The 26,992-nt window shown below is 40.2% G+C and overlaps 3 protein-coding genes across 48 annotated transcripts in view; 1 reads left to right on the top strand and 2 right to left on the bottom strand.

Moving 5' to 3' along the window:
- FBXO38 (F-box protein 38) overlaps positions 1-6,560 on the bottom strand; it is a 53,130-nt gene extending 46,570 nt beyond the window's left edge. For 7 of the 40 annotated variants that reach the window (XM_081495671.1, XM_081495697.1, XM_081495675.1 and 4 more), the window contains exon 1: positions 6,412-6,560. The gene's annotated coding sequence lies outside the window, so the exon portion shown is untranslated. Of the gene's footprint in view, positions 1-2,472; positions 2,572-2,772; positions 2,930-5,201; positions 5,392-6,411 lie in introns of those variants that run through there. The other 33 variants (XM_081495670.1, XM_081495674.1, XM_081495690.1 and 30 more) reach the window with 16 other exon arrangements.
- Positions 1-26,992, top strand: part of LOC145508655 (sperm-associated acrosin inhibitor-like) — a 153,820-nt gene that overhangs the window by 1,771 nt on the left and 125,057 nt on the right. The window contains exons 1-4 of one of the 4 annotated variants that reach the window (XR_014055508.1): positions 6,615-7,228; positions 8,066-8,243; positions 9,713-9,822; positions 14,204-14,295. Coding sequence is in view for 1 of the 4 variants with exons in the window: in XM_081495722.1 (XP_081351848.1) it covers positions 14,225-14,295 (71 nt within the window). In the remaining 3 variants the exon portion in view is untranslated. Of the gene's footprint in view, positions 1-232; positions 7,229-8,065; positions 8,244-9,709; positions 9,823-14,203; positions 14,296-26,992 lie in introns of those variants that run through there. The other 3 variants (XR_014055506.1, XM_081495722.1, XR_014055507.1) reach the window with 3 other exon arrangements.
- Positions 18,930-26,245, bottom strand: LOC145508657 (ovomucoid-like). 4 transcript variants are annotated; one of them, XR_014055509.1, is made up of 4 exons: positions 25,059-26,245; positions 24,925-24,950; positions 22,318-22,448; positions 18,930-19,121 (listed from the first exon to the last, which is right to left on the bottom strand). XR_014055509.1 is itself a non-coding variant. In XM_081495725.1 (4 exons), exons 1-4 carry the CDS (start codon positions 25,347-25,349, stop codon positions 19,058-19,060), a joined length of 231 nt encoding a protein of 76 aa, XP_081351851.1. In that variant the 5' UTR covers positions 25,350-26,228; the 3' UTR covers positions 18,930-19,057. The 4 variants fall into 4 exon arrangements, 2 of the variants coding, with proteins under 2 accessions (XP_081351851.1, XP_081351850.1); XM_081495725.1 differs by having other exon boundaries at positions 25,340-26,228; XM_081495724.1 differs by having other exon boundaries at positions 26,070-26,183.

Below are 26,992 nucleotides of genomic sequence, written 5' to 3'. Positions count from 1 at the left end.
CCGGGAGTTGGTGATGGACAGGCAGGCCTGGCGTGCTGCGGTTCATGGGGTGGCAAAGAGTCAGACATGACTGAGCGACTGAACTGAACTGAATGCAAAGAACTGCTGCTGCAAATCTGTCAGTTTCCCATTTACAATGTTAGCTCCCTTTTATGCACCAATGTTTTCTCTTAATTATATTAGTACTACCAAAAGTTTCTAAAGTGGACCATGTGCTTCCATTTTCTTACAGAGATGAGTCAATAGAAGCATCACGTTTTCTTGATGACCTGAAGTGATCAATATGAATATACATTATATTCTGCAATATATTCTCAGGGATTAGTGAACTATATGGAGTTCCTGGGGCAATTTGCTTCAGCAGATGGGAGAAAACTACAAGGCTAAGTGAATTCTTATATTTTTTTGTGTGCATGTGTGTGTATGCTCTCGTCTCTTCTTCTCTCACTGAATGGTTATGCACTGTGAATTATGGCAGGGGTCAGCACGCTTGCTTCTCTCTGCAGTCCATCCAAACACACACACAAACCTCTTAATTTGCTGCTTCCAATCAGCTATGGCCTAGGAAACCAAAGAAATTTTTAGAATTGTGGGTGGATTAATATCAATATGCACTTAGCACTATGGCTTGAAGGAATTCTAAAGAGTAGGTACATGAGCTATAGTTCACTGAATTTGTTTTTAAAGAAATATATACACATGATCAAACAGAAACCAAATCAGCCTACAAGAAATCCTAGTTTCCAGAGGATAAAATCTTTCCAATCTGATCAAGCACCTTTCCAATCTCATCTTTCAATTTTTACCACTTGCTCATTCCAGCCACACCAATCTCAGTTCATGCATTTATTTAACATTCATCTTTTACTCCCAATAAGCTACTAACTCTGGCTAGAAAGTCCTTCCTTTCCCTTTCTTTTTGCGAGAAAAGCATTATTCTGCCTTCAAAATCTAGTTTAAACGATAGGTTCTCTGAGAAAATGTCTCCTACTAAACTTCTCTTCTGAGGTCCCTGTAATACTTCACGAACATATGCTTCTCCCATAGCAACTTGGATAGTATTTTATTGATTATGTCTCGGCCAGGAAAAGGAAAAGAATCTCAATCTCCTGCCACTGGGTGATGACAAGTCCTCGTTTGTATTAATCATGTGTCTGATGTGTAACTATCTATCAGTCTTTCCATTCTTCAGTATGTGTTCAGCAGCAAGGCTGCTAAGAACCATTTCATGCTCCTATGAGCATTCTATTTGCCACCACAGCACTCAATGATCTCAGCAACAAGCCTGTAACCCTGGCAAAAATATAATCACATTCTAATAAGAACACAAAACAAATAGCTACCCTGAGGCATTCAAATATGTTGACAAGACTATTAATCAGTACAGACCAATCCAACCATGGATTAATTCTCCAGTTGTTATTTAGCACATACTTCACCCTTACACCCTCACCTTTGCTAACTCTAACCATTCATGGATACCATGTTCTTGACTTCATCCTTTAAGTAAAAATCTTTCTTGGCCCTTCCTCCTCTTTTTACTAAGTGGTGTAGATCTGCTACCCTCATCTTATGATTCCACCTTTTACAGCTCCTCATTTTGCAATACTGTGGTTTTGCGTGAATCAGATTTAGTAGCTCCAGTGCACAACATACACCTGAAATTTTAAACAAATAGACTGCTCTTTAAATATCAGAGTTTATATAATTTCCCTTGTTTAGAACTCAGAAAAATATTTACTCACAGATATGACATTATACAACATTACAGAGAGGTCAGGTTAGGTCTCCAGCAAGCCCACAAAGATCCATTTAACCTACTATGCATTAACACTAACTACCAAAGAGCCTAAGTTAGTAGGACTGTAACAAAACTTTAGGTGAAATTGTATATATAGTTCCCATATCAAGTCTAGAATTGAAAACTTGGTCACAGAGCTACTTATTTGTCAGCAAGTGGAGTAGTGATGCCCTTGCTACAAGCCTTCGGTGGGGAAGGGACTCGTAGAAATGAACACTGGGGTAAAGGATAAGACTGCCATCTTCCACCTAGGGGCTTTAACAGTTCAGGACCCATACCTAGGGGAAATCCCCAAGTCCTCTCCAGTCCCAGTAGTGCCCCTTGGCAGTGTTAAGGACATTAAAGATTTCTTCAAGGACTCAATTCTTTTCCCTCACCACCACTCAAACTCTATTAAAAACAAACAACAACCAAAACACACAACTGTTTCAACTGAAGCTGGCTTCATCATCACTTGAGTGAAATACATGACTAGACTATGCTGAGAGCATTTAATCCCAAGCACTAAGTACAGAGGCCTGGTATCCCTGTTTGAAAAGAAAACACTATGAAAGACATAGAGACCTAGTGATGATGAAGTCTCTTTTATATGTGCACTCTCTCTCTACTGCTTGTCTTTCAGTGGAATGAAGGATAAAAGCAGGTGACAACAGAAAACTACAATGACTAGCCTTCTATGTCTTGGTGTCCTCCTACCCTTCTCTCCAAAATATCACCACTTGTCACTTGAGAAACTCAGCAAGGTAGGAGAGGTCCAAAGCAGCAGTAAGCTGAAAGGGGAAAAGAGGGAAATTCCAGTTATCAGCAGTAGACAAAGACGACACATAGGAACAAATTTAGTGGAGGAGTTATGGAGGGTAAGGGAGAGGTGAGTATAAATAACGAGTACAAATATACAGAGACTATTATTTGCAGCAATAGGTGTTATTTGGGGGGATTCCCAGGTGGCACAGTGGTGCCACAGAATCTACCTGCTAATGCAGGAGACACAAGAGATGTGGGTTTGATCTGTGGGTCGGGAAGATCCCCTGGAATAGGAAATAGCAACCTGCTCCTGTATTCTTGCCTGGAACATCTCATGAACAGAGGAATCTGGCAGGCGGCAGTCCATGGGGTCACACGCAGCCCCTAGGTGGAAGAGTCAGTCACGACTGAGCATACAGACACAAGTTTTGGAGGCTGAGACTCTAAAAACCTCTAAGAAATGTCATTTTGAATGACAGAACTTTCATTTTCAATGAAAGTTAAAAAGTGAAGGGTCCCTCAGAGATTAGTCACACAGTTCTTAATTTTTTGTGGGTCACAAACCCATTTGGGACTATGACAACAGTTGTACATCCCCCAAAGAGAAGAACAAAACACTTCCAGACTCATATACTTTCAGGGGCTTCACAGAGACATGCAAGCTCTTCAACAGGACGCTATCCAAACCTGGTTCCTCAATTTTTAGATGGACGAACAGAGCCAAAGGGTATAAGTCACTTGCCAAGGGCATATATTAAGCATCAGAGTTTATGCTGGGATTCAGATTTTTTAGCCTACACTATACAACCTATCATCAAGTGAGTCCTCTGCACTTCAGCTGGCTGCCGCATTCCAGAACTATACCCCAGTGCTTGGAGATGCACTTCTTGATACTCTGATAAAACTGCTGCTGACCACACCCTCCTTCACAAATTAGAGCCTGTGGTCCATCTAAACCACACAATAGCCTACAGCAGCCCTGGGTCTCTACTCATCCTGTAAAGGCTATGTAGCAGACTTCAGCCAAAGGAAGCATCATTTTTGTTCTAGTGGTCCAAGTACATTCTAACTAACAATAAGTCTGAATTGTTTCTGAGTATTCTTTAAATTTGAGAAACTCGACAAGGGAAGGAAGGTCCTTTTCATTAACACAATTTCTTAGGCTGCTTCACTCCTTGCAACCTGCCAGTTCAAGTTTTCCCCATCCCAAACTAGACTACCTAGCCTCTACTAATTTGATTCATTCTGGTTGCTCCCAAATTTATGCCTCTCTTTTAAACCTTAACCCTCAAGGCTATTTCTACTATTTGCTGAGGAGCACCAACATTTCCTTGCTTGCAAGAATCATTTCCCTTTTTATTCTCTATTCCCATTAGAGAACTTTTAACACTTACTGTACACAATTCTATCATTGATACCTATAAAAGTCCTACATAAATCCCCTCCTTTACTCCCTAAATGTACAACTTAGAAATCTTCTTATACCTCTTCCATCTTGTCGACATCCCCTTCCTCTAATTACTCTCTTCCTCAGATCACATTGGAACCCCCCAAGGTACGTGTTTGTCTCTTACTAACATACTTTATAAGGAAGAGATAAACCCACTTATCTTACAACTAACTAGAAAACGTAGGGATCTCTTCTTTTATCAGACTTTCACAATACTGAATCAATTTCCCATTCTGTATCTAATTAATAACAGTTTTTTGGAGAAATTCTTTTTTTTTAAACTTGCTATTATCAATCTATCCATCCATCCAACCATCCCCTCACTTGATTATTTTTTTTATTGCCTACTAGGTGCTAGGTGATGACAAAGCCTTTCCTCCCATGAAGCATACAGTCTCATGGTGGAGATAAGAGTCTACCACCAGTTTCTGACAACTAAGCCACTTCAATTACTATAATATAAATTACCTTTTCATTAACCTCACCAAAAATAATCTCTCTCACATTTAAAATTTCTCAATGTCTTCAATTATCCCCTCTGGTCAAGGGCTCCCCTGCCCCTTAGGTTTCTAACATCTTTCTTTAGTTGGTGTTTTTTTATTTTTGGCTTCAGTTTGCTCATATCAGAGTAATACTGTATGTCACTTAATCTGACACCATTCCTCATAGCTCTTCTGTCTACCACCTAGAACAGCCTCTCCTGCCTAAAGAAATGCTGCACCACATCCACCAAGTTGCTCAGATAAAAAACGAATAAGAAAAACAGAACTACAGTGCTGAAAACATCTAGGAATCATCCAGTCTAATCTTTCATTTTCCAGATAAGGAAAGTGAGAACCAGAAAGGTCAGCTGGCTTGCCAGAAAGTATCAGTGCTGTAACAAAGTACCAGTACCAGTGCTGTATCTTTAACGCAAGTCCAGTTTTATTTCACTATGTCACTTTACTGTAATCTAGCTTTTCCTTTTTCTCTTTTTCTATGTCTTAGTATCTTTTTTTTTTTAAACTAAAGAGTGTACCTCCAGGCACACAGACATTTAAACAAACACACACAAAAGTTTACCCAAAGAGGACATACGAATCACAGCACAATGAAAGGGCCTTAGTGATAACCTAGACCAGTAATTGTCAAAAATGAAATTTAAAAATTAGAAACACAGATTTTTCAATTTATATGGCTACATAATATGTACTCTCCATATCTCACCTTTTCCCTCCCCTAGAAAATCATGGATTTATAGTTATTATTTTATTCTTCATTTGTGCAGTTGTTGTTTATTCGCTAAGTCCTGCCGGACTCTTTGTGACCCCATGGATTGTAGCCTGCAATGCTCCTCTGTCCATGGGATTTCCCAGGCAAGAAAGAATACTGGAGTGGGTTGCCATTTCCTTCTCCAAGGGATCTTCCTGATCAAGGGATCGAACCTGTGTGTTTCCTGCATTGGCAGGCGTGTTCTTTACCGCTCAGCCTGCAGAGTATGAGAAAGGGGATTAATTACCTGTGACCTAATCTAACTAATTCATTTGTCTGATGAGAAATCTCCAGTCCAGAGAAAGGAAGGCATTTGCCCAAAGTAAGTAACCCAGCAATTTAAGAGCAGTTTTAAGACAGACAAAGGTCTGTTTTTCACATTTGTGTGTTTTACACTGCACAGGTTCAAAAAACAAAGTCTTCAGGACAGAGCTTTCCAGCGCACAGGAAACACAGCAACCTTCCTAACTGCCCAGGTGCCCTTGGTTGGCTTGGTGTCTGGAAAGAAATATGGTGGACACCTCTGATAAGTCATCTGGTTACCTAAAAATGCAGAAAAGAGACGCTTTCAGGCGTGTTTCTAAAGAAAGACTCCTTAAAAAGGAGTTGAGATTCTGACTTTTGAGCTCAGAAGGGCATCAAACGCACCCAACACCCTCATTTTACAGATATGTAAGCCGTGCCACAGAAAGGGTAATGGACATGGGCAAGGTCAGAGTGAGTCGGTGGACGAGGTAACACTAGAACTCCGGGCTCCCTATTCCCTGGTTGGCCGCCTCTCAAAGATGTATTCACCGCGTCCTGCTCAGATAATCCCCTCAGTAAGCTGACTACAGGCTTTAATTCACACGTTAAAACACTGACTTAACATTAAAATCGTGGTATTTGTGACGCCCAGAGTACGACGGGGTCCCAGAAGTTAGCCAGGCCAAAACTCCCATTTTGTTCAGGAAATCGAGACTCATAGAGAGTGCTACATGCTAGGATCTTGGGCAAAGTTCAGGCAAGGTGGCAAACGCCGCCACCAGGGCCTCGAACACCAACCACCACAAAACCAATCCCGGGTTTTCGAGGACCTCTAGGCCCGAAAGGGGTCGGAGACCGAGAGCCCAACCGGTCGAGGGCCCTAGAGCCCGAATCAGCCACCTCCACCCGCTGTACGCACCTCAGGCTCTGTAGTTCGCTGCCCGCCCCATGCCCACCCGGCGGCCGTCTCACCTATGCCAGCCCTCCGTTTGTTGTACTGGTGAAGTGGGAGGGAGAAACGCGACAAACACTTCCCACGGTCCCCACCGCCGGGACACTTCCGCTTCCGCCGCCGCTCGGGCACTTCCGGAATGTTGGCATCCGGGGCTCGGCCCATTCCCTGTGCCCATGTTGGGTGTGAGGCGCGGGCGTCCAGGCCTGGCAGCCATGATAAGCGTGGCTTTTGGTAAACTCGCGGCGAGTCCTTCAAGATTCACGTGACAGCGTTACCACGCCCAAAGTGTGTAGCGTCTGCCGCCGGATAAATAGTCCAGGTTCTGCGGTTTGCTTCTGGGTGGCTTTGGTGCACCTTCCCGGGCTTCGCGTCTCTCGGTTGCAAAGTAGCTAAGTTCCGGTAAAGATTTTTTCCAAAACTTACCTGAAAACAGAACAATTTTTTTGGTGAGGGTGAGGTGGGGTAAAGACGTCAATATTAAGTCAGCTTTTCTCTCCGTTTGGGACATTGTGTGTGTACGTACTTTACAATATTTTATAGTTTCCAAAGGATTTCCTCATCATTGTCTAATTAAACACTCGCCACGACCGTGACATATGGGTAGGTTAATTTGACCCGGTTTTTTCCTTACAAAAATTATCTTCAGAGAGGGTATGGACTGAAAAAAAAAAAAGAAACCCACAGCCTAGAAGTAGGGAATTACCTTTTTTCAGCGCACTGGCTGAGGACTTAAGCTGTGGAAATGGCCTCTCAGATATCTGCGAGTGACTGTTATGAAGAGGTAAGGCGTGCAGATATGTAGGAGAGTTTGCAAAAGAAACAAAGCAAGCAGGTAGTTGATCGTGAAAATATTACTGCTCATTAAACAAACAAAATGTCAAATTAATGAACTTAGCTCTTTTTTATGTATGAGGTAATATGAGAATCTGGGCTTAATGAAATCATTTTCTTGATATGTACCTTAAGTTTCTAGGGTCTATAATCCTGTTTTTCTAACTGAATCCCATTAGGATGCACCTTCAGGCACAGCTGCGGTGACTGATGGCTCCATGACCACAACATTCTTTAACTGAAATGACACGAACCATTGTATGCCTACATAGATAATTGCTCAGTGTCATACAGCTAGACTGAAACCCAGATTTTTTATACCTTCCAAATGCCTTGCCCCTAAGGATGGGTGACCTCTGAACAACTCTGGGGTTAGGGGTCAAAAATTCAACTATAAGTTTACAGTAGGCCCTCCCTACTGCAGTCCACATCTGTGGGTTCAAGCAACCACAGGGTGCTCATTCTGTGACCTTGAGACGTCAACTCTAAGCTTTGGGTTTGTTAGGAAAAAAGGGATGTCTTATAGTAAGTACATACAAAACCACTGCAGAATTTAGTGGCTGACCATAATTTGTTAGGACTCTGTGAGTTGACTGGGCTCAGTTGGGCAGTTATAAATTGGGGTCACATACATTTGATGTTAGATGTCGGCTGAGACTTTAACTGCAGATTCAAATGGAAGTTGCATCGTGGACAGTTTAGTCTGCAAGCCCTCTAGGGCCTCAGCTAGAACTATCCATCAGAGTACCTACACATGATCTATCCTTCTGGTTTGGATTTCTCATAGCAGAGCGCTGGGTTATGATAGGGACCACTCAGAAATAGAGTAGAAAGTGAACTGTTCCAAGCAGTACAAGAGGAAACGCAAGGACAGGACTTCAAATGATTCAGCCTTGGGAGTCCCAGAAGTCACTTCTGTCACATTCTGTTGGTCAAGGAAGCCACCCAGATTCAAAATGAGAAGGGTAAGATTCCACCTCTTAATTGAATGAGTAGCAAAAAATTTGGGGCCCATCTTTAATTTACTACAGTACCTCCTTTGTTTGTTTTTGGCGGGGGGGAAGTATATAGATTTTATTAGCACAGACTTCAAAAAGGAAGGCTGGTGTCCCCACCAGTACAGTCTTGAGGGTGTACCGGAGTGATTCTTTACATGATTTATTTTTAATTGTAAAATATACATGGCTTCCCTGGTGGCTCAGTGGTAAAGAATGCACCAGCCAATGTGGCAGACACAGGTTCCATCCCTGGGTCAGGAAGATCCCTTGGGGAAGGAAGTGGCAACCCACTCTAATATTCTTGCATAGGAAATCCCATGGACAGAGGAACCTGGTGGGCTCCATTCAGTCCATGGGGTCCCCAGAGTCAGATACGACTCAGGGACTAGATCACCACCACCAAAATATATGTAAAAAAATTTAGTATTTTAACCAATTTTGAGTTACAGTGGCATTAATTCATTGGCATTAAGACTATTTACGTTGTTATGTGAATACATCACCATCCACCACCAGATTTTTTCATCTTCCCTAACTGAAACTCCATATGCCCTAAACAATTCCCACCTGCTGCAGCCCAGCCCCTGGCAACCACCATTCTAGTCTCTCTCTCTACCCATATAAGTAGACTCATACAATATGTCCTTTTTGTTCATTTATTTCCGCTTAGCAGACTGTTTTCAAGGTTCATCTATGCTGCAGCATGTGTCAGACATTTCTTCCTTTTTTAAGACTGAGTTATAAGGCAATGGCACCCCGCTCCAGTACTCTTGCCTGGAAAATCCCTGGACGGAGGAGCCTAGTAGGCTACAGTCCATGGGGTCGCTAAGAGTTGGACACAACTGAGCGACTTCACTTTCACTTTTCCCTTTCATGCGCTGGAGAAGGAAATGGCAACCCACTCCAGTATTCTTGCCTGGAGAATCCTAGGGACGATGGAGTCTGGTGGACTGCCGTCTATAGGGTCGCACAGAGTCGGACACGACTGAAGCGACTTAGCAGTAGCAGCAGTAATATTACATTGTATGCATATATCATATTTTGCTTGTTCATTCATCCATCACTGGACATTTGGGTTGCTTCCCACATGTCTGTTGTAAATAGACATTGTGAATAATTCTTCAGTGAATATTAGTGTGCAGATATCTTTTCTAGATCCAACTTTCCATTCTTTTGGATATATATCCCAAAGTGGGATGGTTAGATCATATGGAAATTCTATTTTTAATTTTTCCATAGTAGTTATGCCATTTTACATTCTCAGCAACAGTGGACAAGGGTTCCAATTTCTCAACAGCCTTTCTCTCATTTTTTTTTTGTGAGATAATGTTTGTAATCCACTTAGAGGAGTGCCTAGCACACAGCAAATATTCTGAAAAGGTTAGCTGTTACTGTTTGATTGTTCAGAGGCTCTTTTTTTTCCTTTTTCTCAGCAGTGTTTGAAGTTTCAAGGACTGAATTCTTAGCATGTGGTTTTTCTGAAGTTCACTTTCAAAGCATCTTAAAATTTTCCAAGTTACATAAGGAAATGCTGTGAAAGGATGCTGTAAGTAGCTATATGCTTAGAGAATTGCACTATCAAAACCAAACACAAGGTGGTAGATTAGGCATGTGCACGCACGCACACACACATATACACACACAAAAGGAAGAAAGAAAAAGTTTCATGGGTAGCTTTTATAAACAGACCTAAGTGAGCATAAATAAACAAGGCCATGTTTTTCATTTTTAATTTGGACCATACTGGTCAAGATCAAGGTTATGTCTCAAGAAAGTGAAAAGATTTAGAAACTTCAGGAACTCAAAAAAGTTTCTTTTAAGTAATAAGTCTTACTGTGTTTTCCCTGTCAACTCCATTGAGTGCTGATCTTTTAGCCAGCTCTCTAGAGATGTGAGAGTAAAGAAGTTATTTTTTAGAAAAAGAGGTGTTTGAAATGCCAAGAACTATTTACCATGAGCCAGCATTTACTAAAAGACTGTGTGGGACCTGGGAATATGTTAGACTGTTAGGGCTGCAGAGATGACTAGGAAGCAGTTTCTGCTCCTAAGTAATCTGGGAGACATCATCTACAAAGAGCACTTAAGTGAAGTTTGGGAAACCCTGGCCCAGTGGAATGTCAGGATACCCGAGCAGTACAGAGGACAGTCCAGGCTCTGTGCAGCTGTGGTTGAAACAGTAATTACAAACACCCAGTTCAGCTCACTTTTCCTTCCCCCATGAGCTTCTGTCACTACTTCTTAATTTTGTCTACCTGTCTCATCATCCTGGTTCTAGTGTCTCCCTTGAAAATTCTTAATGTTTTGTTTTTTCATTGTTTTAATCACAATGTCTCTCTACCAATCATTTTAAATACATCATTATGTTTAATCCCTATGAACTCTGTGAGGTAAGTATTGCTTACCCCATCTTACAGGTAACGTAACTCAGGTTCAGAGAGGTTAAGTATTTTGCTAAAGTTCACACAGCTATCAAATAAAGAGAACCACTGTGAAATTTTAGCTATCTTACTTCAAAACCCATATTCCTCCTGTGCACTCTTGTAATTTTTCCTCCAAATAACATTCTGATTAATCTTCTTAAAGCACACAAGGAATGTGTCAATGGCTCATTTTTTCTTAAACTTTAAACCTTAAAGCATACGTTTATTTCTTGTTGATCAGAGTTCTAAGGCCCAATATGCCTTGGTTGCAGTCTACCATTTCAGTCTCCTTTTGCTGCATGTAGGACACATAGGATCAGTTTCCCCTCACATACTCTATGACTCTCCTGACCTTGACTAAATGAGCAAGTAGTAGAAGGTGAATTAACCTCATTCAGCTGTCACAAGGAAAGAAATGAAAAGTGCTGATGAACTGGGCCCACCAAAATGAGCCTAACACTGGGATGGGAACTGATGGTCCTTTAATTCCAAAAGTAACAGGTAGAAAGCAGGTGTAGTTTTCGAACGCTGGTTGTATTTTGAATCTGACATGGTTCATTAATTCATTCAACAAATATTTTCTGAATGCTTGCTCTCTAGGGAGGTGTTGGACTAGTTGCAAAGAAACAAATACGATTAGTGGATATAGTTCTACCTGCAGTTTGGTCAAAGGAGACAGGCAAACATCCAGGTGAATCAACTTCTCAAACATAAACAGATAGAGGGTGGGTATACAGTTAAGCTTAGATGGATGAAGGAATTAATGAAATGATGCTGCTGCTGCTGCTGCTGCTGCTGCTAAGTCGCTTCAGTCGTGTCTGACTCTGTGCAACCCCATAGACGGCAGCCCACCAGGCTCTGACGTCCCTGGGATTCTCCAGGCAAGAATACTGGAGTGGGTTGCCATTTCCTTCTCCAGTGCATGAAAGGGAAAAGTGAAAGTGAAGTCACTCAGTCGTGTCCAACTCTTAGCGACCCCATGGACTGAAGCCTGCCAGGCTCCTCTGTCCGTGGGATTTTCCAGGCAAAAGAGTACTGGAGTGGGGTGCCATTGCCTTCTCCGAATGAAAGGATAAATGTACTCAATTTTTGCTTTTAAGTACTTCAATTATTTAACAAAACTCTTTGCAAATGTTACAATTCTATTCAGTTAAACATAAATGTGGCAAATCACAACTTCTCAAAACACCAATAATACACACTTAATAAAATTTTTATTCTCTTAAAATTCTTAATTTAAATCAATAATTAAAAATTTCAAATTGGAATCACACAATTCATCCATCATATTCTTTACTATGTTATATTTTCTTAAAGTATCTACATTTTAAATTAAATTATTTGTAGACTATTTCTTAACTCAAACTACAATATAGATGTGATTTATTCCTCATTTCTATGCTTACATTTAATATTTTTGTGGTTATAAGTACTTAAAAATTCAGTTCCCCATATTGGCAGATTGTAGTTGCATATTGCTGGGGAGTAGCTAAGCCCCATGATTTCCCTTCTTCCCACCCCAACCCTTTTCCTTTTGGCTCTCAAGCTATGAGGACACATGAGGGCGGTAACAGCATTAAATCATCATGTAGATGGAATCTGTATGGGAGATGACGAAACCAGCATTTCATGCAATTCATAGACTAGCAGAGGTCAGAGGTGGACAGTAAGACTCCTTGCGTTGCTTAAGTCTGGGGATACTGCTGATCTTGAGTTAAGACCCTGGGTCCTCCTAATTGCATGAACCCACCCAATTCTTGTTTGACCTAGGCTAAGTTTCAATTAGATTTCATCACTTTTAACAAAAATATTCCTGATAATATTTCCTATGTTGTGTTAGCCATTAACCTCCTCTATTATCCTAAACCAGAAAACATGTTACTCTGAATAGCCTTGAAAATGCTTGAGGAATGAAGCACCAAAGTGCTGCACCAAAGTGGTGGATAATATTAAAAGGTGAAATGAGGGGCTGATGGAGAACTCTGCAAAATTAGGGATGTGGAGTGAGAAGTAACCGTGAGAACAGAAATGCCGTGGGGTCCTCTGAAGTTGAGAGGCCACCAGACTGCCCATGGTTTGTGGGCTACCACATCAAATTATTTTGTATGGGTATGAAAGTGTATTTTCTAGAAGGCTTAGCTCTCTGGGTGATATTTCCTTGCCTTCTACTAAGACAGTAAAATGTTTCAACTCCTGGCAGTACCATAACTTATTATGATACAGATAGGCTAAATAATTAAGTGTGATAAAGGCAGGAAAATAGCAGGGGACTGAACTTTGGGCAGGCCTGAGGACAACCTCAGATTCAGAGGAGGGAAAAATGGAATCCCAAAAGGGTAGTATCAATGTGTGGTTTTGTTACTTCTTTCATTTTCCTGGCAATAGTGGCTTAATGTTCCTTTGGGGAACAGCCCTTTATCCTCGTCTAGTGCATTCAGGAGGGCTGCTTCACCCCTGGCTCCTGCAGTGCCTTGTAATTTAGTCTATTTCAATAAAAGTAACAGCACACTTGTAGCCCTAAAGACTGATTCAGCAATCTTATCCCAACTAGTGTATAAGCTTCAAATCCTTTACCAGAAGTTTTAAGAAAGGAAGGTTCTCTTCTACTGAAATTGTAACTCTGGAGCTGCCAGGGTATACCTCTGGGATGGGTGAAGTGGTCAAAGCCTGAGAATGAAGACAATGTTAAGGAAGACATGGATGGATCGAAAAAAAGAGACAAAAAGAAAAAACTGGCAACAATTTTTGAGACTGGATCGAGCCATGCCTGAATTCAGAGATCCCTCTGGATTTTTCAAGTACAAGTGCCATGGAAATCCTCCCCACCTCCCCTACTTTGCTCCCACCTCCCCCCACCTCATTTATTTTCTTTTTAAATTCAGTATCTGAGATAAATTTTCTTTTGGGTGTTATTCTTTCAAAGAAGTTCAATATACTACATGTGTTTTCCCCACTAGAGGGTGTAGCTCACTCACTGCATAAGGAGCAAAACTTTAGATGCTTCAGTCAGATCTGTTGGGATGATGCAGAGTCCCAGCCACAGAGATCACATCACTGATGGTGCCCTTGTCTTAGAAGACCTGGGAGAACGGTCATGTTGCCAAGTCCAAGCTCATACTGTTCACTGCTTGACAGAACAATTAATCAAGAGATGAGGTGTTGGGACAAGGAATAACAGCTTTATTTGGAAAGCCAGTAAATCAAAAAGATGGTGGAGCTAATGTATCCAGAGTTAGAATTCAGACTTCTTTTATATTAAAAGGGGAGGGAGTGTGATCGGTTGTTGCAAACTTCTCAGTGCCAGAATCATTTGTGCTTCTGGCTGTCATGACATTCTAGGTCATGACATTCCTGTAAACTTTTAACACGCCAAATGTTACTCTCTATTCTGCAACTTTTTATTTCTATATGAATGAAAAATGTTCTACCTTTAAAGGTCAAACTTGAGGGGCAGAGCCTTGAGAATGGGCTTATCATATGTTTCAGATTTTTTCTTCTCTGTTACAGATAGATGATCAAGGCAAGGAAATGGAAGAGGACCCAGGTGCCACATGGAGAATTCATCTCAAGAACAATGAGGCTTCCTTTGCCTTAAAAAGGTCAGGGCCAGAATGGCAAATGGATTTTGTCTTCCATGCCAAATCTGATGGACACAACATGCTTTGATTGCTATGTTGAGAAAGATTTTGAAACCACATCCAGCTCAGTGGAGTGTACTCTCATTGATTACCGGTATCTGGTGTGGGCATGGGAAGAAGCAGCAGGGTTGGATGCAATAGATAGTTTGCATCTATGGGTGAGATGTTTCTCAGTAGGAGTAGCATTGGCATTTGGGGTTTTTTGTTTGTTCATTGTTAAAGCAGATGTTTTTAAAAATTTTTCAATTCTATTTATTTATTTATGGCTGTACTGGGTCTTCACTGCTTTCACCAGTTGCGGCAAGTGGTGGCTACTCTCTAGTTGTGGTACACAGGCTTCTCTTGCAGTGGCTTCTTTCGTTGTGGAATATGGGCTCTAGGGCATGCTGGTTCAGTAGTTGTGGTGCATGGGCTCCACTGCCCCTCAGAATGTGGAATCCTCCTGGAGCAGGGATTAAACCCATGTACTCTGCATTGGCAAGTGGATTCATAACCACTGGACCATCAGGGAAGTCAACTATTGGCATTTTGGATGGGTCACTTTTTTATTGCGTAGTGCATTGCAGGGCATTTATCCACTGAATGCTATTAGTACCACTCCAGTCACTGTGACTAAGAAAAATCAAATCCCAACATATTTTTAAATGCCTCTTATGAGAGCAGTCACTTGAAAATCATTATGTTTGGCTAAGAGTGACTTGACTTGGACTTACCTGAAGATTGATCTAGAGCTTCTTATGTTTTTGAAGACTAACAGGAAAAAAAAAATGAGGATTTTTCTTATAAAGCCTGAGAACAGACTTTGCACCAGTAGTGAATAAGAATTGAAAATGGAGATGGGAATGAAGAGTGTCCAATAAAGGGAAGAAGATGCTTATAAGGACAGGGAGTCAGGTATCACCTGACAGCAGGTGATTAATATGATTGAGGAAAGGGTAGAGGGAGCTTTGGCTTCTGGGGAAGGGGTATCCTATTAAACATCAGGGTCATTGGGGTACTTTCATCCCACCTTAGGGTTCCATTGTCTCTAGGTCAGAGTGTTGTCTTTATCTGACAGTTATCAGGGAGCTGCCCCCTACTGTATACCTCTGAATCCACGAATAACATCAGCCTCCTTAAATTATTTTTGCAACAAGTTAACATATAAGCCAATGAGTGAGTAAATAGATGATTAAAATATTCCCTACCCCTTAATTTAAGAGTTAACTCTTAACTCTTAATTTAAGAGTTCAAGTAGTACCTATTTCATGTTCCTTATGCCCCTGAAGAGAAAAGCAAGAAAGAGGGTTTGAACAACAGGTATGGTATTGTTGCCATTTTCAAGTTTTTCATTTGCCCAAGACCACACATGAGGAGCACCTTAGTTGGACAGGTTGAATATATTCATCTCTGTAAGAGAGAACACAATGGAACTCATAGGGTACCTCAGTAAAAGGATATTCAGTTCAGTTCAGTCGCTCAGTCGTGTCCGACTCTTTGCGACCCCATGAATTGCAGCACGCCAGGCCTCTCCGTCCATCACCAACTCCCGGAGTCTACTCAAACCCATGTCCATCGAGTTGGTGATGCCATCCAGCCATCTCATCCTCTGTCATCCCCTTCTCCTCCCGCCCCCAATCCTACCCAGCATTAGGGTCTTTTCCAATGAGTCAACCCTTCGCATGAGGTGGCCAAAGTATTGGAGTTTCAGCTTCAACATCAGACCTTCCAATGAAGACCCAGGATTGATCTCTTTTAGGATGGATTGATTGGATCTCCTTGCAGTCCAAGGGACTCTCAAGAGTCTTCTCCAACACCACAGTTCAAAAGCATCAATTCTGCGGTGCTCAGCTTTCTTCACCGTCCAACTCTCACATCCATACATGACCACTGGAAAAACCATAGCCTTGACTAGACGGACTTTTGTCGGCAAAGTAATGTCTCTGCTTTTAAACATGCTATCTAGGTTGGCCATAACCTTCCTTCCAAGGAGTAAGCGTCTTTTAATTTCATGGCTGCAGTCACCATCAGCAGTGATTTTGGAGCCCAAAAAAGTAAAGTCTGACACTGTTTCCACTGTTTCCCCATCTATTTCCCATGGAGTGATGGGACCAGATGCCATGATCTTAGTTTTCTGAATGTTGAGCTTTAAGCCAACTTTTTCACTCTCCTCCTTCACCTTCATCAAGAGGCTCTTTAGTTCTTCTTCACTTTCTGCCATAAGGGTGGTGTCATCCACATATCTGAGGTTATTGATATTTCTCGTGGCAATCTTGATTCCAGCTTGTGTTTCTTCCAGCCCAGCGTTTCTCATGATGTACTCTGCATAGAAGTTAAAGAAGCAGGGTGACAATATACAGCCTTGACGGACTCCTTTTCCTATTTGGAACCAGTCTGTTGTTCCATGTCCAGTTCTAACTGTTGCTTCCTGACCTGCATACAGGTTTCTCAAGAGACAGGTCAGATGGTCTGGTATTCCCATCTCTTTCAGAATTTTCCACAGTTTATTGTGATCCACACAGTCAAAGGCTTTGGCATAGTCAATAAAGCAGAAATAGATGTTTCTCTGGAACTCTCTTGCTTTTTCGATGATCCAGCACATATTGGCACTTTGATCTCTAGTTCCTCTGCCTTTTCTAAAACCAGCTTGAACATCTGGAAGTTCACGGTTCACGTATTGCTGAAGCCTGGCTTGGAGAATTTTGAGCATTACTTTACTAGCATGTGAGATGAGTGCAATTGTGCGGTAGTTTGAGCATTCTTTGGCATTGCCTTTCTTTGGGACTGGGACGAAAACTGACCTCTTCCAGTCCTGTGGCCACTGCTGAGTTTTCCAAATTTGCTGGCATATCGAGTGCAGCACTTTCACAGCATCACCTTTGAGGATTTGAAATAGCTCAACTGGAATTCCATCACCTCCACTAGCTTTGTTCGTAGTGATGCTTTCTAAGGCCCACTTGACTTCACATTCCAGGATATCTGGCTCTAGGTGCGTGATCACACCTCGTGATTACCTGGCTCGTGAAGATCTTTTTTGTACAGTTCTTCTGTGTATTCTTGCCACCTCTTCTTAATATCTTCTGCTTCTGTTAGGTCCATACCATTTCTGTCCTTTATTGAGCCTATCTTTGCATGAAATGTTCCTTTGGTATCTCTAATTTTCTTGAAGCGATCTCTAGTCTTTCCCAATCTGTTGTTTTCCTCTATTTGTTTGCACTGATCGCTGAGGAAGGCTTTCTTATCTCTCCTTGCTATTCTTTGGAACTCTGCATTGAGATGAGAATATCTTTCCTTTTCTCCTTTGCTTTTTGCTTCTCTTCTCTTCCAAGCTATCTGTAAGGCCTCCTCAGACAGCCATTTTGCTTTTTTGCATTTCTTTTCCATGGGGATTTTCTTGACCCCTGTCTCCTGTACAATGTCACGAACCTCTGTCCATAGTTCATCAGGCGGTCTGTCTATCAGGTCTAGGCCCTTAAATCTATTTGTCACTTCAATGGTATACTCATAAGGGATTAGATCTAGGTCATACTTGAATGGTCTAGTGGTTTTCCCTACTTTCTTCAATTTAAGTCTGAATTTGGCAATAAGCAGTTCATGATCCGAGCCACAGTCTGCTCCCGGTCTTGTTTTTGCTGACTGTATAGAGCTTCTCCATCTTTGGCTGCAAAGAATATAATCAATCTGATTTCGGTGTTGACCATCTGGTGATTTCCACATGTAGAGTCTTCTCTTGTGTTGTTGGAATAGGGTGTTTGCTATTACCAGTGCATTCTCGTCGCCAAACTCTATTAGCCTTTGCCCTGCTTCATTCTGTACTCCGAGGCCAAACTTGCCTGTTACGCCAGGTGTTTCTTGACTTCCTGCTTTTGCATTCCAGTAAAGGATATTAGGAAGGATTTATTGTCCAGATTTGGGATTATTAGGTTGATTTCGTGAAATTTTAATGGCTTTGCCCTGGATTGGATACCCTCAGAAAAGGAGAATTCTATGATTGTCATCTTAAAAAGTCTTATTTAGAAGGAGCAAAGAATAGGCTAAAGTTGTAATTGGTAAAGAAGCAACAGTCACTCATATTAACCTAAAATAGGGGATGTTTGGTAGTTTGCATGATGTTTGTTTTGCCTGAGTTCAGCCTTAATTATAGAGTAGTATTGTCTTCATCTTGATTCATCACAGTTGCAGACCGGCTTTGATGGATGTTAATATTTTGCGAAGTTGTTTGCTAAACAGGAGAACATCAAGGCCACTTGTTTTTCATTTTCATTTGGACCAATGAGTACTATGGCAATGCCAAGGCTAGCTCCTGGATGTCCTGGGTTGTTTTTCTCCTTTCACATTGTATTATATTTTTTATAATCTTGTTTTCTTGCTCCCTTCCTGGATTGTAAACTGCAAAAGGAACAGACTTATTTTGATTACCATTAAGGACCCAAAATCTAGCCAAGTCTCTCAGTTCATAAGTTCTTAAAGAATATTTACTGAATAAATGAATTGTCCAGTTAGCCTATCAGACTGAGTTACTCAAAGGCAGAGGTCATTTCCTACTCAGCTCTGTACTTCTAGAAACAAACAGAATTCTGGTGTGTCTCATTAAATATATCGAGTTAAAGAGGAGCTTTCCATAGCATAAGATTTATTGATTTTTTTTAATAAGAAAATATAATGATTTCTGCTTTTTGAAGGAAAGATGATGGTTGATTCAAATGGGTTCACTTATGACGCACAAAGGAAAGTCACTTCACAGTCAAGATTTTTTGAACTTCTGACATTTTCCAAGGTGTCGAACTGAAAGAGTGAGTTCCAGAGCTCTAAGAGAAATTGATATAAGTATTTAGTGACAGTTCATATGAAATACAACCTTTATTTCTCCTCCTCTAGTTGTACTGTTTTAGGGATTTTAAGTGAAGACAAGTCTTCATTTGTAAACTCTTACCTTACAAATAACCCATAGCTACAAAGATTTGCCTCTCCTCTCAATATTCCCTTCGCTCTGGAAACCGCTGTACTTTGTAATCATGGTGAATTATTAGAGCTTTTAACAGATGTATAAACTTGTATTTTAAGTAGGGGGAGGGAAAAACAGTGACTCCCTGAAGAACCATGGGAAAATCTTTTCAGTATTCTGAACCAGAATTACTTATTTGTAAAATGACCATAATTATGGGTGCCTGCCGAGAAAGGCACTTTGAGGCTCCTTGTGAAAGGGCTCTATGAACTACAAACAGGGAGGATTCTTACTGTGGGGGGCAAAGAGCATAATGGTCAAGAAAAGGATAAATACAGCAGTGCAGAAAACACAAGTGAAAATATTTGTCATCTTCAGCAGAAATGTAATAACAACAGCAAGTTGTTACATTTACTACATTTTGCGATAAATTATAGTCAATGGACTTCTGTTATTGCATTTTTTATGAAAAAGTGGTCCATTTAGAAAAAGTAACAATAGCTACATAGGAAACAAAAAAACATTGTTCATCTTCCGTAAATCCTTCCTATTTGACTTGAGGAAGGGAATTAACTTTGGAGTCTTTTCTTATTATGTATAAAAAGGGAATAATCTCATCCTTGCCTACCATCCAGTATTGGTATGGCTTTCATAGGTGCCCTGTTTAGGAAAATACTTTCTAAACTATAGCAGGCTTTTAGTTATATATCTGTAGCCTGAGAATAATAGTATCTTATTCTTCCTCACTCTTTCCCTGTACCTAGCACAGTGTCTGGAACTTACTAAGTGTTTATTAGAGATTCGTGAAACAGATAACTGTGAAAGATTGTTTTTAAATATTCTAAAACTCTGGTCAAACATAAGATTCTAATCAAAGTAATTCCAAGTTAACCTTGAGGGCTCTGGATGTTAGATTCCTGGAATTGTTTCTTGGCTTTCCCCTCACAAGCTGTGAAATTTTGAATGAGTCCCTAAATTCTCCAAGCAAAAAGTCACATATTGCATGATTCCATTTTTACTGATAGTCTAGAATAGGCAAATACATGAAAGTAGAAAGTAAACTAGTGATTGCCAGGTACTGAGGGGAATGGTAGAATGGATACAGGTTTATATTTGATGAAAACTATTCTGACCTTTAGATAGCTGTGATGGTTTCATAACTCTGTGACTATACTAAAGACTGGATTGTATACTTTAACAAAGTAAATTAATATTCACCCTGCTTTTAAACTAAAACCCTAAGGGTAACTTCTTAGCACTGAGAAGTTATTTTTCAATTCCCTGAAACCTTGAGATCCTAGGAAAGTGGGTAGATAGTAAATTTGAAGAAAAGATGGAAGTGAAAAGCTAGTAATAAATTTGAGAAGAGATAGCAATCATCTATACAGGTTCTCTTCCCTCTAAGGAGTCTCCGTGTGTTCCATGGAATATTGTGACCAATATCTTGGAGGCCTGTAAGATGAGGTTTGAGATTGTTTGAAAGATATTTTTGTACTAGCTGAAGATGACTATGATGTAGTTTTTATGGTCTGAGTGAGGAAAAGAGTTGGGTAATGTAGAAGGAGAACGAAGGGTTGGTATGAAAGCATGTTGATGCTAAGATGACTATTTGGTCTGTCCAAGACTGTCCTGTTTTAGCACTCAAAGTTTTCCATCCCAGGAAAACCATCAGTCTCAGGCAAACTGGGATGGTTGGTCCTCTAGTTAGAAGCGACATAACAAGAACACTAATGGCCTACTGTATGACAGGCATTATGCTAGGCTCCCTTTATGCATTTTGCCTTTTAATTCTCATGACCAACCTCTCAGGTAATTACTGAGGTTAATTGTCTGTCCTAGATCATAGTTTAAATAGAAGAGGTGAAATTCCAATTCAAGTCTATAAGGATTAGTCTTCACTTTTTTCTTTTCTTTTTGAGGGAAACTTTTTGCAAATCAATTTATGATAAGGGGTTAATATCCAAAATATAGAGAGAATTCATATAACTAAGAAACAAAAATGCAAACAATCTGACTTAAAAATGGGCAAAAGCCCATGAGAAAGCAGCATTGACATATATACACTATCATGTATAAAACAGATAGTGCGAAGTTGCTAAATAACATGGAAGCCCAGCCTAGTACTCTGTGGGGGGAGGAAGAGGAAGAAGGTAGGGGGAGGGAAGGGAGGCTCAGGAGGGAAGTATATACTTACAGTGCTTATATGGTGCTAGACACTGTGCTAAGTATCATGAATTAATAAAAAACTTGCCTTCTGGCTTCATGGAGCTTAAAATTAGGAAATAAATAGAAAACCTGGGTATTACAAGAATTATAAAGGAGACAGAAGCATATTAATATGGAAAATGTCAGAGATAAATCTATGTTAGATAGGATGGTCAGAGAAGGCATCTGTAAGAATGAAATACTTAGGCTGAAACTTAAATGATGAGGGAGAACTAGCTCTATGAAAATCAAGGGGAAAACATTCTTATAGGAGAAGATAGTTTGTCCTAGGGTCTTGAAGCAGGAAAGAGCTTTGTACATTTGAAAATATCAGTAAAGAAGGGTCACTGTGGTAAAAGGATATTTAGCAAGTGAAGCAGTAAATATCATAAATACAATCTCAGATTTTAAACAAGAGCTCAAGGTTTGGAGTAGTTATGAGATTTCTCAGTATCACTTAACCACAGGGGCAGGGCTCAGTCCAAGGTCCTCAGACTTGTTGATTTGTTACCTTAAAAAGAGTGATTTATCTTACAACTATGATTTTCAACATTTTAGGATCAAAACCTTTTCCCCATAAAATCATATTGAAACCTAATGTTCAGCGCTGATAAAGGGAGGGTTCTCTGCTAGAGTTGGAGGTGGGACTCAAAATATCAGTTAATCCCAGTTACCCCCACACCCCTTGGGTTCAATAAGTACAACAGAAATTCCAATGACATTGTTTTTAGTTTAGAGAATCACATCTTAAGGAGTTCACACACATTTTCCAAAATATGTAGAAATGTTATCAGTCAGCTACACAGTAGATTTTCAAAAGAGGGTTCTGCTTGGGGGTTGGTGTTTTCACTTACATTTTAGCAAAGCAGTACACGCAGGAGTTAGAATATGTAACATTATTAGAGGCACATATTGGGCTGACTCTTATGGAGCATATGTGTTTCTGTTGTACAGTCTTCTTTTGATAATAACTGCACGAAATGTCCTAAAACAAAACTCATAGGTTAAACTTTCTACCCAACAAGTTCTCTTAATGGCTTTTACTATAAGTACTTGGGTGTTTAACTTTGTGCACAGAGGAGATAATGATAAAGTATGTCTTCTTTTAAAATTCAAACATGAAAACTTTCTTATCTTAAATTCAGCAGTCAGAGTCTTTGCAATTTTCACTCTGAAAGGCAGCTGAGGCTATGCAGCCCTGGTCCTTGACTGTTTTATATCTGTAACTTCTTGGAGAAGTAGATTATTCTAGAGAAGTAGCAGTAGTGACTGTACCCACTGTCTGGGAATAACTGACTACAGCCACTGTCCAGGTAACTCCGGAGTTATTTTAATTCATCCAGACCCACCCTCCATTAACTCTTGTGCTTAGATTGGGACACCTTGAGTGGTCCTACTCTGGCACTGACTATAGTGCAGTCTTTTGGAGATTTGGAGGCTGGAATAGTGAGGGAAGAAGTTACCAGGTTCAAATTTTACCAATATCTCCCCCATTTTATTTTGATTTCTTCAATATTACCAGAGTTGCAGTAAGCTAGTCTTGGAGGAACGTGAGTGACAGAACAATTTGTCTGCAGGCAACAGGGAGACTTGTAATGTTCATGAGAATTCTGTAATGAGCAGATTAGGAATGAGCTGCCCCAATTCCCTACTCCATAGGTTCAGATCACAGTCTATCCTTATATCCAGTTTTTCAGGCTACTGCCCTGTGTACAAAACTTCAGTCGCTCCCATTACTTACATTCCCAAATTTCAGTCACTTGGTTCATGACTACTTCTGAATTCATGTGCCGTTTTTTTAAGTTTCCTTGAATTGGCTGCCTTTTTAAACTTGATTATTCACGTTAGATTTGTCCTAAGTATGAATATCCGTGCTGTCTTGAATTTGAAGTTGTTATTATATTCTAACACACATTTAAAAAGCTATAATTGTTGTAATACAAGATATTCATTAGATATTAACTAAAATCATCACTAGTACTCAAATCACTGTGGGAAACACTGTTTATGTCTCTTAGCTCTTCTTTTAATGATTAAGCCCATATAGTGTGTTTGGGAAAAATTTACCAAAGAATTGATTCTTTAGTGGGTTCCTGAAGAATGAAAGGGATTTCTAAAGTTGGATATAAGCATAGAAAGAAGGATAATTTAATTAGAGGGAATTATAATACAATGTGGAAGACCCGGGTTCAATCCCTGGGTCAGGAAGATCCTCTGGAGAAGGAAATGGCAACCCACTCCAGTACTCTTGCCTGGAAAATCCCATGGACGGAGGAGCCTGGTAGGCTACAGTCCAGGGGGGTCACAAAGAGTCGGACATGACTGAGCAACGTCACTTTCACTTTCATAATACAAAGACACACTGGAATAGCAGGGACCCCAAAATAGTTAAAGTTAGCTAGAATCTAAAGTGAGAGAAGGGAAGTTCTCCTTTTAGGGAGAAAGATGCTAGGATAAGGAGGATATGCAAAAAGTTTACCCTAAGGGTAGTAGGAGCCCTTCTTTAAGGAGGGTGGCATCTTAGTCAGATTTGTATTTTAGAAGGCCCATTCTTATGGTTGTGAAGATTAGCGCACAGATTGGCAAACTTTTCCTATTAAGATCGAGGTGGTAAATATTTTCCTATTAAAAGCCACACTACATCTTCTGTTGCTCAGCTTTGTTGTTGAAAGCAGCTGGAGACCAGATGTAAACAAATGAGTGTGACTGTGTTCCAATAAAACTCTATTTTCAAAAACCCTTGGATCAAACTAAGTGCAAGGAGATCATTAGATGGCTCTTGCAATAATGTGGGCAAAAAGTGAGCAAGGGCTTAAATGAAAGCATCAGCAATGACTTTAGAAGGAAAAAGTGAAAGTCATTCAGTCGTGTCCAACTCTTCGCAACCCATATACAATCCATGGAACTTTGCAACTCTATACAGTCCATAGAATTCTCCAGGCCAGAATACTGGAGTGAGTAGCCTTTCCCTTCTCCAGGGGATCTTCCCAACCCAGGGGTCGAATCCAGTTCTCCCATATTGCAGGCGGGTTCTTTATCAGCTGAGCCACAAGGGAAGCCCAAGAGTACTGGAGTAGATAGCCTATCTCTTCTGCAGGGGATCTTCCTGACCCAAGAATTGAACCATGGTCTGCTGCATTGAAGGCAGATTCTTTACCAACTGAGCTGTCAGGGAAGCACTTAGAAGGAAGAAAGATATTTAAAAAATTAAAATGAGGAGCTTTAATATCTAGTGGTTAATAAGAAGGTGAAGAAGCAGTAAGAGACAGGGATGAGTCCTGGTTTTCCTCAGCATTTATTTTGACAGAGATGTTTAGCTTGAACCACTGATCTGCCATTCTATAGATAAACAATGATTAAATATTAGCAGTTTCATATGGGCTAATATGGTTCAATCTAATAGAAATGCTACAAGCTTAAGATTGTAGAAATCATTCTTATGCAAGAAGTAGCAGACTTACCTTATCTCCCATGTTACCAAAAATATCTGAAACAAAAATATTTAGAAAAAGGATCAAGAAATGTAGTGTTGAGATATAAACAGCTAATTCACCCATTAAGTAATGCCATGTAAATTCATAACCATGAAACTCACAGAAAAATATGTGGCTTCTTCATGCAAGGTTTGTCGGGTCAGGCCTGATTCCTGAGCACTGCTCCCTCCTCTCCTCATGCCTGACACGCAATGTGCCACTGGAGAATTCAGCCTTAGCCCATACCTAGCTTTAATGCTGACCTTAAGCAGGAGAGATTTAAATCCTGGGACTCAGCATATCCTCCACTACTGGGCAGTTCACACATTGCTAGGTCCATTTCAGAGAAAAGTCTAACTCTTGGTAGTCATCCTGGCTACCTGCTGACAGAACTCTTACATACCTGCCTCCATTTAAAAAAATCATTTCCTGTCCTTCTGAATATACTCTTTCCAAACTCCATCTTCTTCCAAGGAAACATCTTCCTTTGTTTGGCCTCTGTGTCAGCAACTGCTTACCCAAACATTTAATGGTTCCTGTCACCCTCATCCTTCATGTCTAGTTCACAGGCTTGACTTCTTTCACCTGCTGAGACTGAAGCTCCTCCTCGCCCCCCAGCCCCGATCTGTGCCATCCTGCCAGCAGATTCAGTTTCCCATCATGGGCTTCCCTTATTGGTGACATTGGTATCATTGGGTTGTGCTCTAAGAGTAAGCCACATCAGAAACTAACACTGCTTTGCGCAGAAGGCATTTGTGTGTGCGCACACAAAAAGTACAAGTTTGTGGAGGTTTCTGGCTGGTGTGCAAGTATTAGGAAGAAGAGGGAGGAGAGATGAAATTGATTATAAAGTCGAAGACCAATTACTTATCAAATGTTGGTTATACTTCTTAAGATTATCCCTTAAAATATCTTGAGTCTAAACCTGTCTATGGCTGAATTCTTGGTATACTAAAAAAATGGATTCAACCACCATTAATTATTTTAGTCAAGGTAGTGAATTTTTTAACTCCAAGAGAAATGTCAAAATTTCAGAAATTCCTTCATTTAGAAAACGATTATCATTGGCTTGTTACTTCCCTTAGAAGATCAGTTGTTTACTCCCTCCCTGAGGTTCTTTGATAAATCCTTACGTGAGAAATAGCCAATAACCATGAGAGCCACAAAGAAAGTTTTCATCTTTTCTGTAAAGAACAATGTAATTCATCCACGGGACTTCCTTCTGTTGAAAGTTTCATAACAAATCCTCAAAGCCTCAATTCTCTTGATGATTTGAGACCAGTGGCCCCATTATGAGAACCTTAGATTCCCATTATGAAGTCACTTTGCAAATAACCTGTTTACATGTGACATCAAGGACAAAGTCATCAGGTCACTAAAGAACAAGACTTCCAGGGAAAATGTTTCTTCTTAACAGTCTGTGGAGCTAAGGTTCTGACAGCATGACTTAACATTATTGTAATTGTTAAATTATTCAGTTTCAGAGAAGTATATTCTTTTTTTAACTAGCAAGAAGGAACAGATGTGAAAAAGATTAACTTGGAATGAGTAATTTGGGGAAACTTCTTTAAAATTTACATGTCTTCCTTCAACACTTGCTCCCCTCAACTCAAAGATTCTGATTCAGTAGGTGTAGAGTGTGACTCAGACATATAATACACATACATTTAAATTACATAGTAGAATCTGATTAGTCGCTTTGAGGAACCAATGGATTAGGAGACTATAATATTCTACTAAGAGTTGATTTTGGGGGAGCTTTCCTCTCTTACTTCCTAAAGGCAGTTGTTCTGTTTTGTTAGAACAATCTCCTTTTTTTAAAAAAAAATATCATTGGCTTATACTATTTTGTTATTTTTAGCTATGCATGAAAGTTAATCAGACATATATATATATATATATATACACACATATATATATATTTTGGATTATTTTCCATTATAGGTTAATACAAAATATTGGATATATTTCCCTGTGTTATATAGTAAATCCTCTTTGCTTATCTATTTTATATATAGTAGTTTGTATCTGTTAATCCCATACTCCTAATTTATCC

The sequence above is a fragment of the Giraffa tippelskirchi genome, chromosome 6 (assembly GCF_054371585.1).
Source record: "Giraffa tippelskirchi isolate mGirTip1 chromosome 6, T2T-mGirTip1v1.2.pri, whole genome shotgun sequence".
Classification (NCBI taxonomy): Eukaryota; Metazoa; Chordata; class Mammalia; order Artiodactyla; family Giraffidae; genus Giraffa; species Giraffa tippelskirchi.
The sequence above is the reverse complement of the archived record's forward strand: the minus strand, read 5'-3'. Positions and strand labels throughout refer to the sequence as shown.

Excerpts from the sequence above, each read along its gene's own strand:
- LOC145508657 (XM_081495724.1), bottom strand. The coding sequence starts at position 26,115 with ATGAAAACTTTCTTTGTGGCTCTCATGGTTATTGGCTATTTCTCAC. Across the intron at positions 24,951-26,069 it reads GGTTATTGGCTATTTCTCAC|ATATTTTTGGTAACATGGGA; the intron begins GTAAGGATTTAT and ends TTTTTGTTTCAG. Across the intron at positions 22,449-24,924 it reads TTGGTAACATGGGAGATAAG|GACATTTCGTGCAGTTATTA; the intron begins GTAAGTCTGCTA and ends GTTTTGTTTTAG.